The sequence below is a fragment of the Macaca fascicularis genome, chromosome 17 (genome assembly GCF_037993035.2).
Source record: "Macaca fascicularis isolate 582-1 chromosome 17, T2T-MFA8v1.1".
In the NCBI taxonomy this organism is placed as follows: domain Eukaryota; kingdom Metazoa; phylum Chordata; class Mammalia; order Primates; family Cercopithecidae; genus Macaca; species Macaca fascicularis.
This window is the reverse complement of record NC_088391.1, coordinates 66,719,727-66,733,657: the sequence shown is the minus strand read 5'-3', so window position 1 is coordinate 66,733,657 and position 13,931 is coordinate 66,719,727. Positions and strand designations below refer to the sequence as shown.

The 13,931-nt window shown below is 37.7% G+C and overlaps 1 protein-coding gene across 43 annotated transcripts in view; it reads right to left on the bottom strand.

Annotated features, from left to right (window-relative positions):
- LMO7 (LIM domain 7) overlaps positions 1-13,931 on the bottom strand; it is a 218,602-nt gene that overhangs the window by 94,362 nt on the left and 110,309 nt on the right. For 28 of the 43 annotated variants that reach the window (XM_015439347.3, XM_015439351.3, XM_015439352.3 and 25 more), the window contains exon 4: positions 6,326-6,432. In XM_015439347.3, coding sequence (XP_015294833.3) covers positions 6,326-6,432 — 107 coding nt within the window. Of the gene's footprint in view, positions 1-6,325; positions 6,433-6,698; positions 6,791-13,931 lie in introns of those variants that run through there. The other 15 variants (XM_074022155.1, XM_074022156.1, XM_074022158.1 and 12 more) reach the window with 1 other exon arrangement.

The following is a 13,931-nucleotide window of genomic DNA, read 5'->3' as shown; positions in this document are numbered from 1 at the left end:
TATTTTTCTACTTGAAAGTCTCAAGTATACACTTTACAGTTGTTTCACAAGATAAAAAGTGATCAGTGATTGTGATATGAAGACACTGAAATGTTTCTGACACTTCATGTAAAAAAACATTATTTAAATGTCAGTTAAGCATTCTTAACATTTATTACTGGCACATCAGCACAAAGATTTATTAAAACTTTGAACTACCTTGAAAGGCACATAGTCCAAAGTTCCCATTTTAGTTTATTACATACAGAAATGAAACACATGCTCCTCTTAAACTGTGTAAGTTTTAGATTATGTTGTAATATGTCATATCATTATCATTATTCTGGTATAAGTAAAAGGCAACTGAAACCAAAAGTTCAGTGACGGCTTTGCCAGATTTGCTTTGCATTTGAATAACGAGAATAAAAAGAGGATGAGCTGGCAAAGATTAAGACAGGTTTTTCCCCATCTTCAAAGCCTGGTTTTAAGATATCCAGGAAGTCTTTGCAATTGAAATCCAGTTTTCAGATAAACACGTAAAGACGTATGGTAACAGGAACCAAGGAGATAAAGAGAATAATATATACTTCCTGTCCTTAAATAGTTTCAAGTCTCTAGAAAAGCTAGATGTAGAGGAAATAAAAAGTCCTTTGAAAACCCAGATGAGAAACCTATGTCATCTCCAATTAGATGAGTTTCCTCATTAAAAAAATGAAATGACTGCACATCTCTGTATTTCCAGAGATATCTGTGCATTTATCTTTATATAATATATTCCAGCTGTGAATTTACAGGGCCATCTCCCCAGTCATAATGTGAACCCCACTGAGGGCAGGTCTCCATCTTATCTATGTCTGTGTAAGTATAGGCCACATAGAAGATGCTGAATCAATGCTCATTATATAACAAACAAGTGATGACTTCTCTAAAACCAAAATTTCCTTTTACTGGATAAAGTGCCATTTTCTACTCTGTAGCTCCAGAAATAGATTTAACCATACGTACCCCCAATGTCTATACTCTCACACAAATAATCACTCAAATCAGGCCAGAATAGAACATGAAAGTCAGAAAAACAATGCTTAATACTTCTGGTTACTGGTAAAGCTCACATTTAAAAAAAAAAAAAAAAAGACTGAGTGAACTACAGGTATTTCAGTATTAGCAATTTTAAAAGTTGGATTAGGTCAACATAGGCAGCCCTACAGATAATCATTTGAAAGAAGAATGTCTTCCACAAAAATATCTCTTTGGTTTAACCCTTCAAAGGCCCTTGTTGTAAAACAAATGCTAACTGATCACGGGAGACAGACAACTTGCATTCTCCCATGAAGGGTCTCATGTCAACTGCTATTTAGATTGGCCACCAAGTGAAACCCTTCGGAGTAATGAATGTAAGATAGGATAGTTTTAAAGATGTAGACCCTGGCCAGGGAAGTCCACAGCATGAAGGCTCATCCAGCAGGCCAAGACAGAGTAAGGCCCCAGGGCTTTTTTGGATTTGAAGGAGTAGAGAGCAAAGGAAGAAGTGCTGACATTCAGAAACGTGGCTATCTGAGAAACAGATTAAGAACTAGAAATGGAGAAAAACAGATACAGACAAAACTTCAATTATTCCATGGCTTGTCCCAGCATCAGACCTGCCTCATATCCCACAACCTTTCACTGCAGTTAGGACTCTTAGATATACAAACTTTGTCATTAAAGAGCATTTCCACATTTGACCATACATTTTTGCTGATAGTCTTAAACAGAGCCTCAGCCACCCAGAATTAATGTTCCTCCCCTTCCAGGAAGCAATTCACAACAGAGAATGGTTGAATGGGATAGAGATATATACAACGCAATCAACTTCCTTTTCGTTTTATGCTCTTCTAATAGTTCGCAGAAAGGGTACATTTTTAAATAGTCACATGAGTTGACAGGTGGAAGTCACTATGCTCAAGTTGCAGGTCCAAGTTTGGATATCATTAAGCTTGCTTAAAAAAAAAAAAAAAAAAGATTAAGATATTGAGAAACTCATTTGAAAGACATGTACTTGCAAAAAAAAAAAAAAAGTAAAACTAGGTCTAAATTATTTTAAAAAGCAAAAATTAAATAATTCAAACTAGGTATATTTTTACTTATATGAATAAACCTTAAATACACATACACACTTTCATACCTCAAGCCCAATTTGGCAGACTGTTAAAACAGAGTGCCATCTGGGAACCTGATTCCTAAGAAATGACTTTAGAGCACTGCCACAAAATCAAGCACTCTTCTGAAGCTTTAGCGAACAGTTACATCCTTAAAATATCATTTTGAGACTCTTTTATTTTCCTGATGGGAATATGTTAACACTAATTTTGATTCCAACTACTGTTCCTTTGGCAACTATCATGTGTAAAGATAATAGATTTTTAATTTCTGTACTTTCATTTTAATAGACTTACAAAAACAAACTCACTTAATATCAATGTTTACTTAAAGTTATATTTTATACTTCAAATATCAATCCTGTAGGTAATAGAGTAAGTCTATACTAAAAAAGAATTTCCTTGCATGACAAATAGTGTTCAAAGTCATTGCCACCCTGTAATGGATATTATGAACAGAATGTATCTGAAGACGTGCTAAAAACTGGATTGGAATGGTAAGGGGGTGGAAAGAGGAAACATGTTTACAATCTGTTCAATTTCTCAGCTTAAAATTTTTGATATATAGAGCAATGGTTTAAATACAAGACTTAGTTTCTGAGTCAAATTGCTAGACATATAAAATTAAAACCTTTAATGGTTAAACCCTACCTTTCTGCCAACTTCAAGTTCTCCAATACAGGACCTCTAGGCTACTCTGTCGAGTTGCTTTCGAATACAAGCCATTGCTCTGTATCTCTCTTAACGACCAGATGACTCCACAAAGACCATGACACTTGCCAGAGGAGCTCTCCAGTGTGCTGTGGCAGGCTGGCGGGGCCATTATGCTTGATCTCCTACAGCCTTTTTACGGAAGGCCTGCACAGATGGCTCTGTGGGAACTTCACCACGTGTTCTTTGTGGAGAGTGTGTGCTCAGTATGGATGTTTAGTAAATGGTTAAGAATAATGATCCAGTTTTTCATCCACACAAAAGATTGATTTCATGGCCTCAGACTGGGGTAGATCTCAATCTACCATTCATGGAGACTAAATCATAAATTTGCTTATTAGCATTCCGAGAAGAAAAGAGGTTGGATCCTACCCATTAAGTCAGGAATATCAAAATTAAAGGTGTCACCTGATGCTTGAATACACGTAGTCCCTAAATAAATAGAATAATTCAAACATATTTGAAAAAATTAAAACTACTGTTTCCTACAAAAGTAAAAGAATTATTAGAAAATTAGAACACATAATAGGATAATTTACAGAAATATGGAGAATACTCTGGTTCTGATTGGTGAAAAGTTATTACTGTGAATTAAATTGTAAATTTCAGATAGCTAGAAAATTGAAAAATAGTTGGAGTCCTGGATTATTGAAACTACTCATTAACAACAGCTCTTTACTTGCTTCTGCTATTGCCATTCATTTTCAACACACACAACTCTCGTTGGGCTCCATACAGCAACTATCACCGCTGACCACTAACAAAAAAGTTCCTCACATTTGCCAACACGGAGGATATCGACTGTCCTTTCCTATTTGCTCTCAGTATGCATCATGATTAGATCAAGTTTGCAGCAAGGACAAGTCTATGCACTGGTAGATGCGGTCTGGGCAGTTGTAATGTAATACAGCATTTTAAATAATCAAATCATTTGCTACACCTTGTTAAATTTAATGCATACAGATATGCAAAATAATTTCAAAGTACTCACACATATTACCACACTCTCAGACAAGTTACAATGAGTCTTCCCGCTTAAACAGACAATAAACACGCTAACACAGAAATGCACAAATTGTGTCCGCATATAATAAGTTATATTTTAGTAGAGTGTCAAAGGGGTCATAGTCAGTATCCTTCATTTCCACATGACTATTTTGCTGGCAGGGAGGGAATAAACAAGAAATTCTAAATCTAAAGCCAGAGTTTCTCAACTCCAGTGCTATTAATATTTGGAGTAGGAAAATTCTTTGCTGTGGGGGCTATCCCATGCATTAAAGTGTATTCAGCAGCATCCCTGATCCATTAGATGCCTGCAGCACCCCCACCCGGCTATGACAACCAGAAGTGTCTGCAGACGTGGCCAAACATCCCCTGGTTGCCAAAACTGCCCCCAGTTGAGAACCACTGATCTAACCAACACCAAGTCCTTTGATCCACAATAACGATAGGACAAGAATTTTGACCCAAAGGAGTCTCCACATTATATATTTTTAAAAAGCTAAAACGCATTACTATTTAGTAAGCAATTATTTGCTTTTCTTTAAATCTGGTTCTTTTAGTAAAAGAGCTATCTCAGGGCATAAGAGCTTGGACAACATTTTTAAAGAAGTTGCTTTGCCACTTTCCTGTGTCTCATCTGGGAGGCTCCAGTGCTTCCATTGCAGCAGAGCCGGGGTTGACCCCTTTGCTTTTTGGTCCAATGAGATAGAATTATCTGGAGAAATGTTCTCAAGCGAAGCCAAGGTTCCCACTCAGGCATTCTCACAGGTACTACTTAGGCACTCCTTGCTTTGACGAACTTGTGGTTTCCACTGAAACAAGTTGTTCTGCATACTTCTCACTACGGCTATAACTACGTGACCTCGCAGTTTCAGTTTGTCAGTAATTTCACTGAAGGCTGAACCCAGATACTAATTTGTCTGAAACATTTTAGGCCCAACATCTCATGAAACAGGCTCCAGGCAAGCACTCTTGGACTTGGGAGCCAACAAACATGTTTCGCCTAGTCCTTAGCCTACTCAAATATAGGCTACAGACTTTCAAAACAGAGTACATGATTTTAGGGGGAAGCGCGTTAACGCTTAACAAGCATCAACAACTTAAGGAAAAGACTTTCAAAGCCTAAAGTTTCTTTGCCCATCAGATAGGCCTTATGAAGAAATATGCTGATAAGGAAAAATAAATACATCCAAATATTTAATTTTTATGGAAAGTAAACATGACTCCTACATACTATAGAAGCAAACATTTCACTTTGGTGATGAAATTTAGAATCTCTAAACTATCTTTCGATTAGTTAGAAATGCAGGCAGATTTATCCCTCCCATGTACATTTCATTACCATGGAGTTTAGAAAAGCTTATTCAACAGAACTAGAAGCAGCTTCAAAACAGTGTTCATTTAAAAACATATATTGTTAGACTTTAGAAAACTAAGTCTACCTGGGTTTGGGGCTGTTCTATGTACTGCTAGAAGACAATGTGTACTATTCAAAGATATTTACATAGCTGGTTATTTTTCTTCAGAAAAAATAATTGGTCATCCAATTTTTAAAATAACTATTAAAGGTTTTACACAGGGATATTAACCACATAAGCTAAATCTTTGAACTGGTAGAAACCGATTTTTCCATTTTCATTATTTCTATAGCTAGAATAAGGTGTTTATTTTCTCCCTTGCAAAAAAAAATGTTAATTAGGTTTAAGAGGCAGGATGACAAAGAGATAGTTACTATAAATTAAATAACTTTCCTGTCAGCTTTATCTGGTAACACAGTTTATTATTGATTGCCTGAAAGCAAATTAGATTTACAGGAAATATAAATAAATATCATAAGAGCTTAAAACCAGATTTCCTGAAACTGTATACTCCCACACAAACAACATTTTCTACCTAAAATCTAACAAGATACTGGCATACATGTTCTCACCCCCACTTTCACTTTCTCATCCACACTATTGAAATCGTGGAAAACAGCTCATTTTTAAAAGTCAGCCACAGCTGGCAGGGTCCTTGGCATTACATGTTGGTCCCAGGCACTGCTGCCTTCACAATATTAAGAGATTCTTTTTTATCACTGTCCTATCTAATTTTTATGCTAATAATTATGTCTTAATTCAAAATATATTTTAAAAATTTAAAGATTGTTATTACTCTGCAAGTTATAATATAATCCCTAAATTCACTTTATAAGTATAATAAGTATCCTCAACATTAGCAACCAAACACTACCATGTTGGACACGTATTAAAATATTAACACAACCATTTTGGTCGGTATAGAGATTTATAGTAAGACCATGCTATGAGTTAGAAACAGCTTCACATTCACAGTCCCTAAGCCATTTTTAAAACAGTCTCTTTTAGAATAAGAACAGAGGAAAACAGAGAGAGGAAGAATTTTTCTGTAATCATGAACTCTCAGCAATTCTTTTCACTTAAGCTATAAGCCCTAAGTTTAAATATATATATATATAACAAACTGTTGAAACTTACTTGACAGTGACTCGATTTGATAAATCCTGTAGATCTCCAGGATGGAAAAGCTGGGCTTCTTTCAATCCAATCTGTTCACAAGCTTTCAAGAAAACGTTTATATTATCCTGTGAAAAGAAGTGGAAAGTGATTGCTTAGCTGAGCTCTCTCTCAGACAAAGGTTACAAATTTTTATGCTATAACTTCGAAGCTTCAAAGTCCAATTATAGTCGGCAAAAGAGGCGGTAGCAAGACCCATGCATATGTATATTTGAAAAAAAATACATAGGGCTTGTACAGCCTTTCAGTCCTCCAGAGCATACACGGTTGTGCTATCTTATGCCCGGGCATACACTGTTTCTGTGATCTTTGAGACTGGCACGTTAAACATTACCTGTTACAGGACAAGTGCCTAGCCACTGAGCAGTAATCTACACTTTGATGTCAGCTCTGCTCTGCAAACAAACGCCCTCTTCCCAGCTTTGCACGGCAAGCCTCACCTCTCCTCTTTAAAAATAACTCCAGCTACTGACATTCACCCACCCAGAAACTGTTGGCAGGGAAGAAATAAGAGGAGGAACATTCTGTTTCTATGATTACAAATTACAGAATGACTGTGGAATACCACACCTGGAATCTGGGTTTGGTTGTTGAGCTGGCTCTTGACAGGCAGGGAAACCATACTATAGGACTGAGGAGAAACCTAGCGTTCATTGGCTAAATTGCATAGTTTGTGTGGCACATTACTCACTCCCTGCACCTGCCTCAAGGGCTGCCTCCAAAAAAAAATTAAAGCCTATCCCCTCCCTCCAAGGTTGCCCTCATATCTAATTTCAAAACCCAAATCCTCCATTCACAAACCAGTGCTTTTCGTTAATGTAAACTGCTGCACAAACACGGATTACAATATATGCTATTTTAAAGCCAGCTACCTTTCAGAAACATACATTTGGTTACCAGAATTAATTTAGGCTTCATCTCTACTACTCTTAAAAAAAAGAAAAGAAAAGAAAAGAAAACACTTCATGGGGTTGAGCTTGTGACGATCCCAGGCGGGCTCTCCATATTCACTTTGTTATGGTTCTCAGGTAAAGGGGTGGCCTCCCAACATGCCAACACACATCTGTCCACTGAGGCAGCTGGCAATGCTACCTCTGTGGTGTGAGCCTCCTTGAAACCTCGCCTCCCTCCCTAAGAGGTGACTTTCACAGACCAGAAGATAGTCTGCCACTTGGAGAAAGGCAATTGCTGTTTTCCTAAGATAAAGTGGCTAAATTCTACAGCTTGGGTTCTTGGAGAGTAAGGGGATTTCGGGAAAGCACAAGGAAAGGTGTGGCAAGAGAAAAGCAACACTCATTACTAGGGAAAGAGACATTCTAAAAAGCCACCATTTGTACAGGCAGGAGGCCATTCCAATCTACTATAGAAGGCAGTGAGAACTATCTAGCTGAAAGATGAAATCCATGAATCATTTTAAATAAGATGAAGTCAAAGAGTAAAGAAACTTGCAAGTCAAAAGTTGAATAGCTCAACGAAAGGTGTTTATTTTGTTTTTTGTTTGACTTATTAAGGAAAAAGGAGACATAATTTATTGGCAAAATTCCAAGAGGAGCAAAAAGTGATAATTTTGTTAGGCTCACAGTTTCCAAAAAGTATACTACCTGTAATTATCAAGTGATACAAATAGTTTTAAAATTGACCCTCTGAGAAGCAGGCAAGAAAAGATGGTTGGATGTACCAATACCCCCAGTTCCATAATGATATGGTTTGGCTCTGTGTCCCCACCCAAATCTCATCTCAAATTGTAATCCTCACATGTCAATGAAGGGACCTGTAATCCCCGCAGGCCAAGGGAGGGAGGTGATTGGATCATGGGGGCAGTTTCCCCCATGCTGTCCTCGAGATAGTGAGTTCTCAGGAGATCTGGTGGTTTTATAAGGGGCTCTTCTCCCTTCACTCTCTCTCTCTCTCACCTGCCACCATGTAAGACGTGTCTGTCTCCCCTTTTGCCACGACTATAAGCTTCCTGAGGCCTTTCCAGTCAGCCATGCAGATCTGTGAGTCAATTAAATCTCTTTGCTTTGTAAATTACCCAGTCTCAGGCAGTTCTTTATAGCAGTGTGAAAATGAACTAATACACACAGGACGTAAGTCTCATATCAATAAAGGAAAAACAAACCATTAGAAGTCTTCACACCAATTCAACCAATTTGGTTCTGAACGTTTAAAGTATTACATACAATATTAAAATAAGGTTAAACTAAAAGTAAACTTAGTCAAATGAGACCCAAAACAATTCTTCACATATTTTATACAAACATAGTAGCATTCATCTGGTTGACAAACAGGTACAGGTTGATAAGGATAGATAAATAAAGCCAAACTCTCCTCAAAAACCACCAAAGTAGAGAGAAAGCACTTGATATCTAAAGTGACTCTACTTAACTGAAGACAAAGTTCAAGAGAAGATACAAATTAATATGGTTAAATTCTAGTCTTAAATAAAGCCTTCATTTTAACCAAAAAAGCAGAATGTATTTTAAATCGTTCAATGATGCTCAAGTTTAACACAGAATAGCTTTATAAACAAAGTCACACATGGCCTATGCAGCAGGACCAGGTTGTACTAAGATCGGTAATGTAGTCTCAGTCATTCCTACTGGACTTGAGCGCACTGGTAATTTATTCCTTGCAATTTCAAAGGATCCAGGCAAAGAGGTCCCTAAGAGTATATATAAAATCATAAAATAAAATTTTCTTGTCAGTTAAAACTTCAAGAAGCCACACCCAGCTCAACACATTAAAAGGGAAGTATTTACTTCTCATTTAATGAAATCATTTTCACTTGAAATTAGCAAAAATAAAAGGGAAAATAAAGGACAAATTAAAACAAATCTTATCTAATTGGACCAGTAGCCAGAACTCCAAGTTAGCTTTGTCCCTAAACAACTGTGTGGCTTTGGAAAGAGAGTTAACATTTCTGGCCCCATTTTCCTCACCCCGAACTGAGCAGTTTGTGAATCTGTAACCCATTATCAAGGGCAATCATTTTTCTCTGCAAGAGAAGGGAAGCCCAACCTCCCTGGCCCAACCCATCACACAAATATTTCATTACCCAACTTCCATAAAATACTTCATGTCAAAATCCTGCTCTAAACATCTGTAAACCCTGTACTTTCAGGACCAAAAGTGGCTTCTCAAAGACAAACCAACACACACACACACACACACACACACACACACACACACACACACACACGAAAACAATGAACCCTAGATGTATCTAATGGCTCCTTTTAGCTTTAAATTTTTCTATGACTGTGAATAAAGCCATGATTACAGTCATCCCAAGGCTTTCTATTTTTCTATGACTGTGGATAAAGACAAACACTACAAATTAATGGTTCTAAAACTGGCCCTCTGAGAGGCAGGCAAGAACAGATACATGGCTTTAAGATTTTCATATTGTCTCCAATCTCCCTTACACCCCTTATCCTTGAATCAATTATAAAGCAGTCATAATAGGTGTGGGGTGGAGTGGGCTAGGGTAACTTAGAGAGTTTTATGATCAGGAACAGCAGTACTTACCACTAAGATAGGATGGGGAAGCCACAAAGATCTACCAAGATAATCAAGGTTTGTATTTGTTCACTGTAGTACCCTACTAGTTATCTATTGGTGCATAATACATTATCCCCAAATTTAGCAGCTTAAGGGAATAGGTGTTTATGATTTCACATGGTTTCTGAAGGTAATTCAGGAGTGGTCTTAGCTGAATAGTTCCAAATTGGGAGACCTCTCATTAGGTTGTAATTGAGATGTCAGCCATGACTACAGTCATCCCAAGGCTTTCCTGGAGCTTGGAGGAGCTGTTTCCAAGGCAGCTCACTCATGTGACTGACAAATCAGGGCTGGTTGTTAATAGGAAGCCTCAGTTCTTTATCAAATGGACATCTCCAAAGGGCTGCTTGATAGAGCCTGTGATCCAAGAGAGCAAGATGGAAGTTGCACTGTCTTATGATGTAGCTTTTGAAGTCACATTCCATCATTTCCTCAACATCCTGTTGGTTACACAGGTCAGGCCTATTCCATGTAGGTACACAAGAACATAAACACCAGGAGGTGAGATTCATGCGGGGCTTTCTGGGGGACTGTCTACTACACTTCACTCTCTGGACCCACCTCAGTGATTCACATCCCAACCATCTGCAAAATACACTAAGGCCCAAAAATTTTCATCCCTTTACAAGGCGAACTCAAAGTCCAAAATTTCATCATCTAAGTCAGATACAGAAGTGTCTGAGGCTCTTCAGGTGTAGTTCCTTAAGTATGGCCCTTGAGTAAAGTTTCTCTCAACTTGAATGCCAGTGAACTAAGACAAGTTACCTGCTCCCACACTCCCAACATGCAGTAGAGTGACAAGTGTAAGATAATCACTATAGACACTCCAGGTCAGACAGTAGAGAAATGAAAGGCACACAGGAGTCACTGGTCCACAGAAATTCTGAAATCCTTCAAGATACAGGTTGGCAGTTCCTTCATGAAGTCTCAAGGCCAGGTTATACTTCATGGTTTTTGGCTACACCCTCTGGATTCTTGGTGCCACCCTAAAAGTCATCTTCGCTTTTCACCGAAAAGTAGCCTCTCTTTGTGGCTATGTGGGTTTTTCAATCTACTTCTTTACCCGACCCATAGCAATTGAGAGAATTAAGGGTCTCTTCATTTAATAATTCTCTATTCCTTTCAGTCTCAGCTGGCAGTGTTTCTGCAAATACAATTCTCTCAAAGATGCTACAGATCTTCTGTGAATCTTACTGGGGTTCACTCCATTAGACAAAAGTTGCACCCATGAATCTCTTCAATAGTAGCCCTTCTCTACCTTGGTCTCCTGCTGAGATGACTGGAGGACAATATCCTTAAGGTTCTTAGAAGCCCTATTGCTTGATTGGACAGATCTGCAAGGTACCATCTTGAATCTAAGAACGTAAAGAATTTTACAACCACATCCTCAACTCCTTTTTAGGCCTTATTTTCCTGCAAATGCTCTGAATTTAATCTATGCCTGAAAACCACTTCTCAATTCTAGCATCATTTACTTACTAAAGAGACTGACAATTTTCAAAAGCAGCAATTCCTATTTCTCTCATGTTTGTCACCCTATCCTTCACTTTCTCTTCTCACATTTTACTATAATCCACAAGAAGAATTGAGGCATCACTTCAATACTCTGTAGGTCACCTCACTAGAAGAATGGAATCTCCCCAGTAGATCACTTAGTTAATTGGGTATAATTCCTAGGTACAAGGAAGAGAATATCACAAAGTGAGAATCATTGGGACCATTTTGGAAGCTGACTACCACAAGACTTTTAATAATAAAGAATACAGACCAGTCAAAAATTTAGAATAGAAAAATAAACATTTAGAAATGTTGAGTTTCAGATGCCCAGCTAGTAGTAAGTTAGGTTTGCAGCCCATGAGAAATATTTGATTTTAAAATATGGTTTGGGAGTCTAGCACACATTGGTAGTAGTTGAAATTAGGGATGTCAATGCGCCCTCCTTGCCCTGAAAGCAAAGAGAAAGAAGGATTCACAATCAACCACCAGCATTTAAAGGACAGTTAAAGAAAGAGGAGTCAAGAGAGAAAAATATCTGGCATCCAGATAAATCAGAAGAAAAGCAGAAGAGAATAGCATTACGGAAAACAAGGGAAGAGAATAGCATTATGAAAAGAAGGGAAAGAAAACAACAAGAGAGAATCCTCTCAGGAATAGAGAGGCAGATGATGCCATAAGAAAAACTACCCAAACAATTTGAAAATCAAATAAAGTGGATATTTCGTGAGCAAAAACTCCAGAAGACTCATGAGTAAATAATAAGCGACGGTGAAGATCAGCTGCTGGCAACAGGGTGAGGGACCACCCAGAATCTGAAAGACCTCCTTGGTCTTTCACTCTGTGAGTCTGTTTCCTACTCAAGCCTCTTATCAGTCCTCCCAAAGCTACCACTCCCCTGACCCTCCAGTGTTAGAATGCCACATCCCTTGAGGGAAAAGGTGGGGAGAGAAGCAGCACTCGTTCTTATTCTCTTGACCTCAAATGTAGGGTTACATTCCATCTCCACCCAATATTTTGAGTTTGAAACAAACACAATTATACACTTCACTGGAATCTTAATTCTTCTCTATTTCCATTATAAATCCTGAAAAGAGTGTTATGAGAATAGCATAAGGCCAATATGAATATTCTCACACTGGTGCCAAGGGTAAGACAGGTCTTTGTTAACACCTCACCTTTCGGAGCCTTTCAACCCATTTTCCTTCCAAAAGCATTTATCCAGTAACATATTTTCATGTCATTATAGCACATGTTCTTGCTCTTTTATCAGTAATGTAAGTGCTTGGGAAGAAATGTCAGGATCCAAGGTTGAATTCAGCATTCCTATTTAAGCAAGCTCTTATCAGTCAATATAAGGGCTCTCTCATTTTATTTTGTTATTTTTATTATTTTCCTCCTCATCCCACATTCCCACTCAATTATTTTCCTTCTCATCCCACGTTCCCACCCACTCCCATTTCCCTCTATTAAAAAGATGCCTTCCCTCAAGTATATATCCTATATATATCCTAAATAATTTAAAAGATTCCCAAATAAGTATATTACATGTACATGCATGTACATGTACATATCAAAAGGTACAAACAGTTCTGATGTCTGCTAAGAGGTAAATGGATAAACATGTTGTGGTCTATCCATACAATGGAATAGTATTCAGCCATAAAAAGGAATGAAGTGCTGATATGTGCTACAAAACATTATGGTAAGTGAAAGAAGTCAGTAAACAAAAGTCACATATTCCATTTGCATAAAATATCCAGAATGGATAAATTCAGAGACAAAATGCAGGTTGGTTGTCGCCAGAAGCTGAAAGGAGGAGGAAATGGGGAGAAACCACTTAATGTTAAGAGGTTTTACTTTGAAATACTAGAAATACTTGAAATACTAGAAATTACATTCACAACATTGTGAATGTAATAGATGCTACTAAATTGTGTACTTTAAAATGGTTTTTCATGGTTTTAATACTTTATGTTATGTGAATTTCACCTCAAATTATTTTTTAATTTTTTAATGTCAGTGGTTTTTGGTTACACAGGTGAACTATATAGTGCTGAAGTCTGGGATTTTAGTGTACCTGTCTCAAATTATTTTTTAAAGATGACTTCTCTAATGTGTTTAAAAATGTAAATGTCTAGTTGTATTAGTTCATTCTCATGCTGCTATAAAGAACTACCCACGACTGGGTAATCTATAAGAAAAGAGGTTTAATTGACTCACAGTTCCACAGAACTGGAGAGGCCTCAGGAAACTTACAATCATGGTGGAAAGGGAAGCAAACACCTCCTTCTTCACATGGCAGGAGGAAGGAGAAGTGCTGAGCGAACAGGGAAGAGCCCCTTATAAAACCATCATATCTTGTGAGAACTCACTCACTAGCACAAGAATAACATGGCAGAAACCACCCCCATGATTCAATTACCTCCCACCAGGGCCTTCCCATGACACCTGGGGATTATGGGAACTACAATTCAAGATGAGATTTGGGTGAGGACACAGCCAAATCATA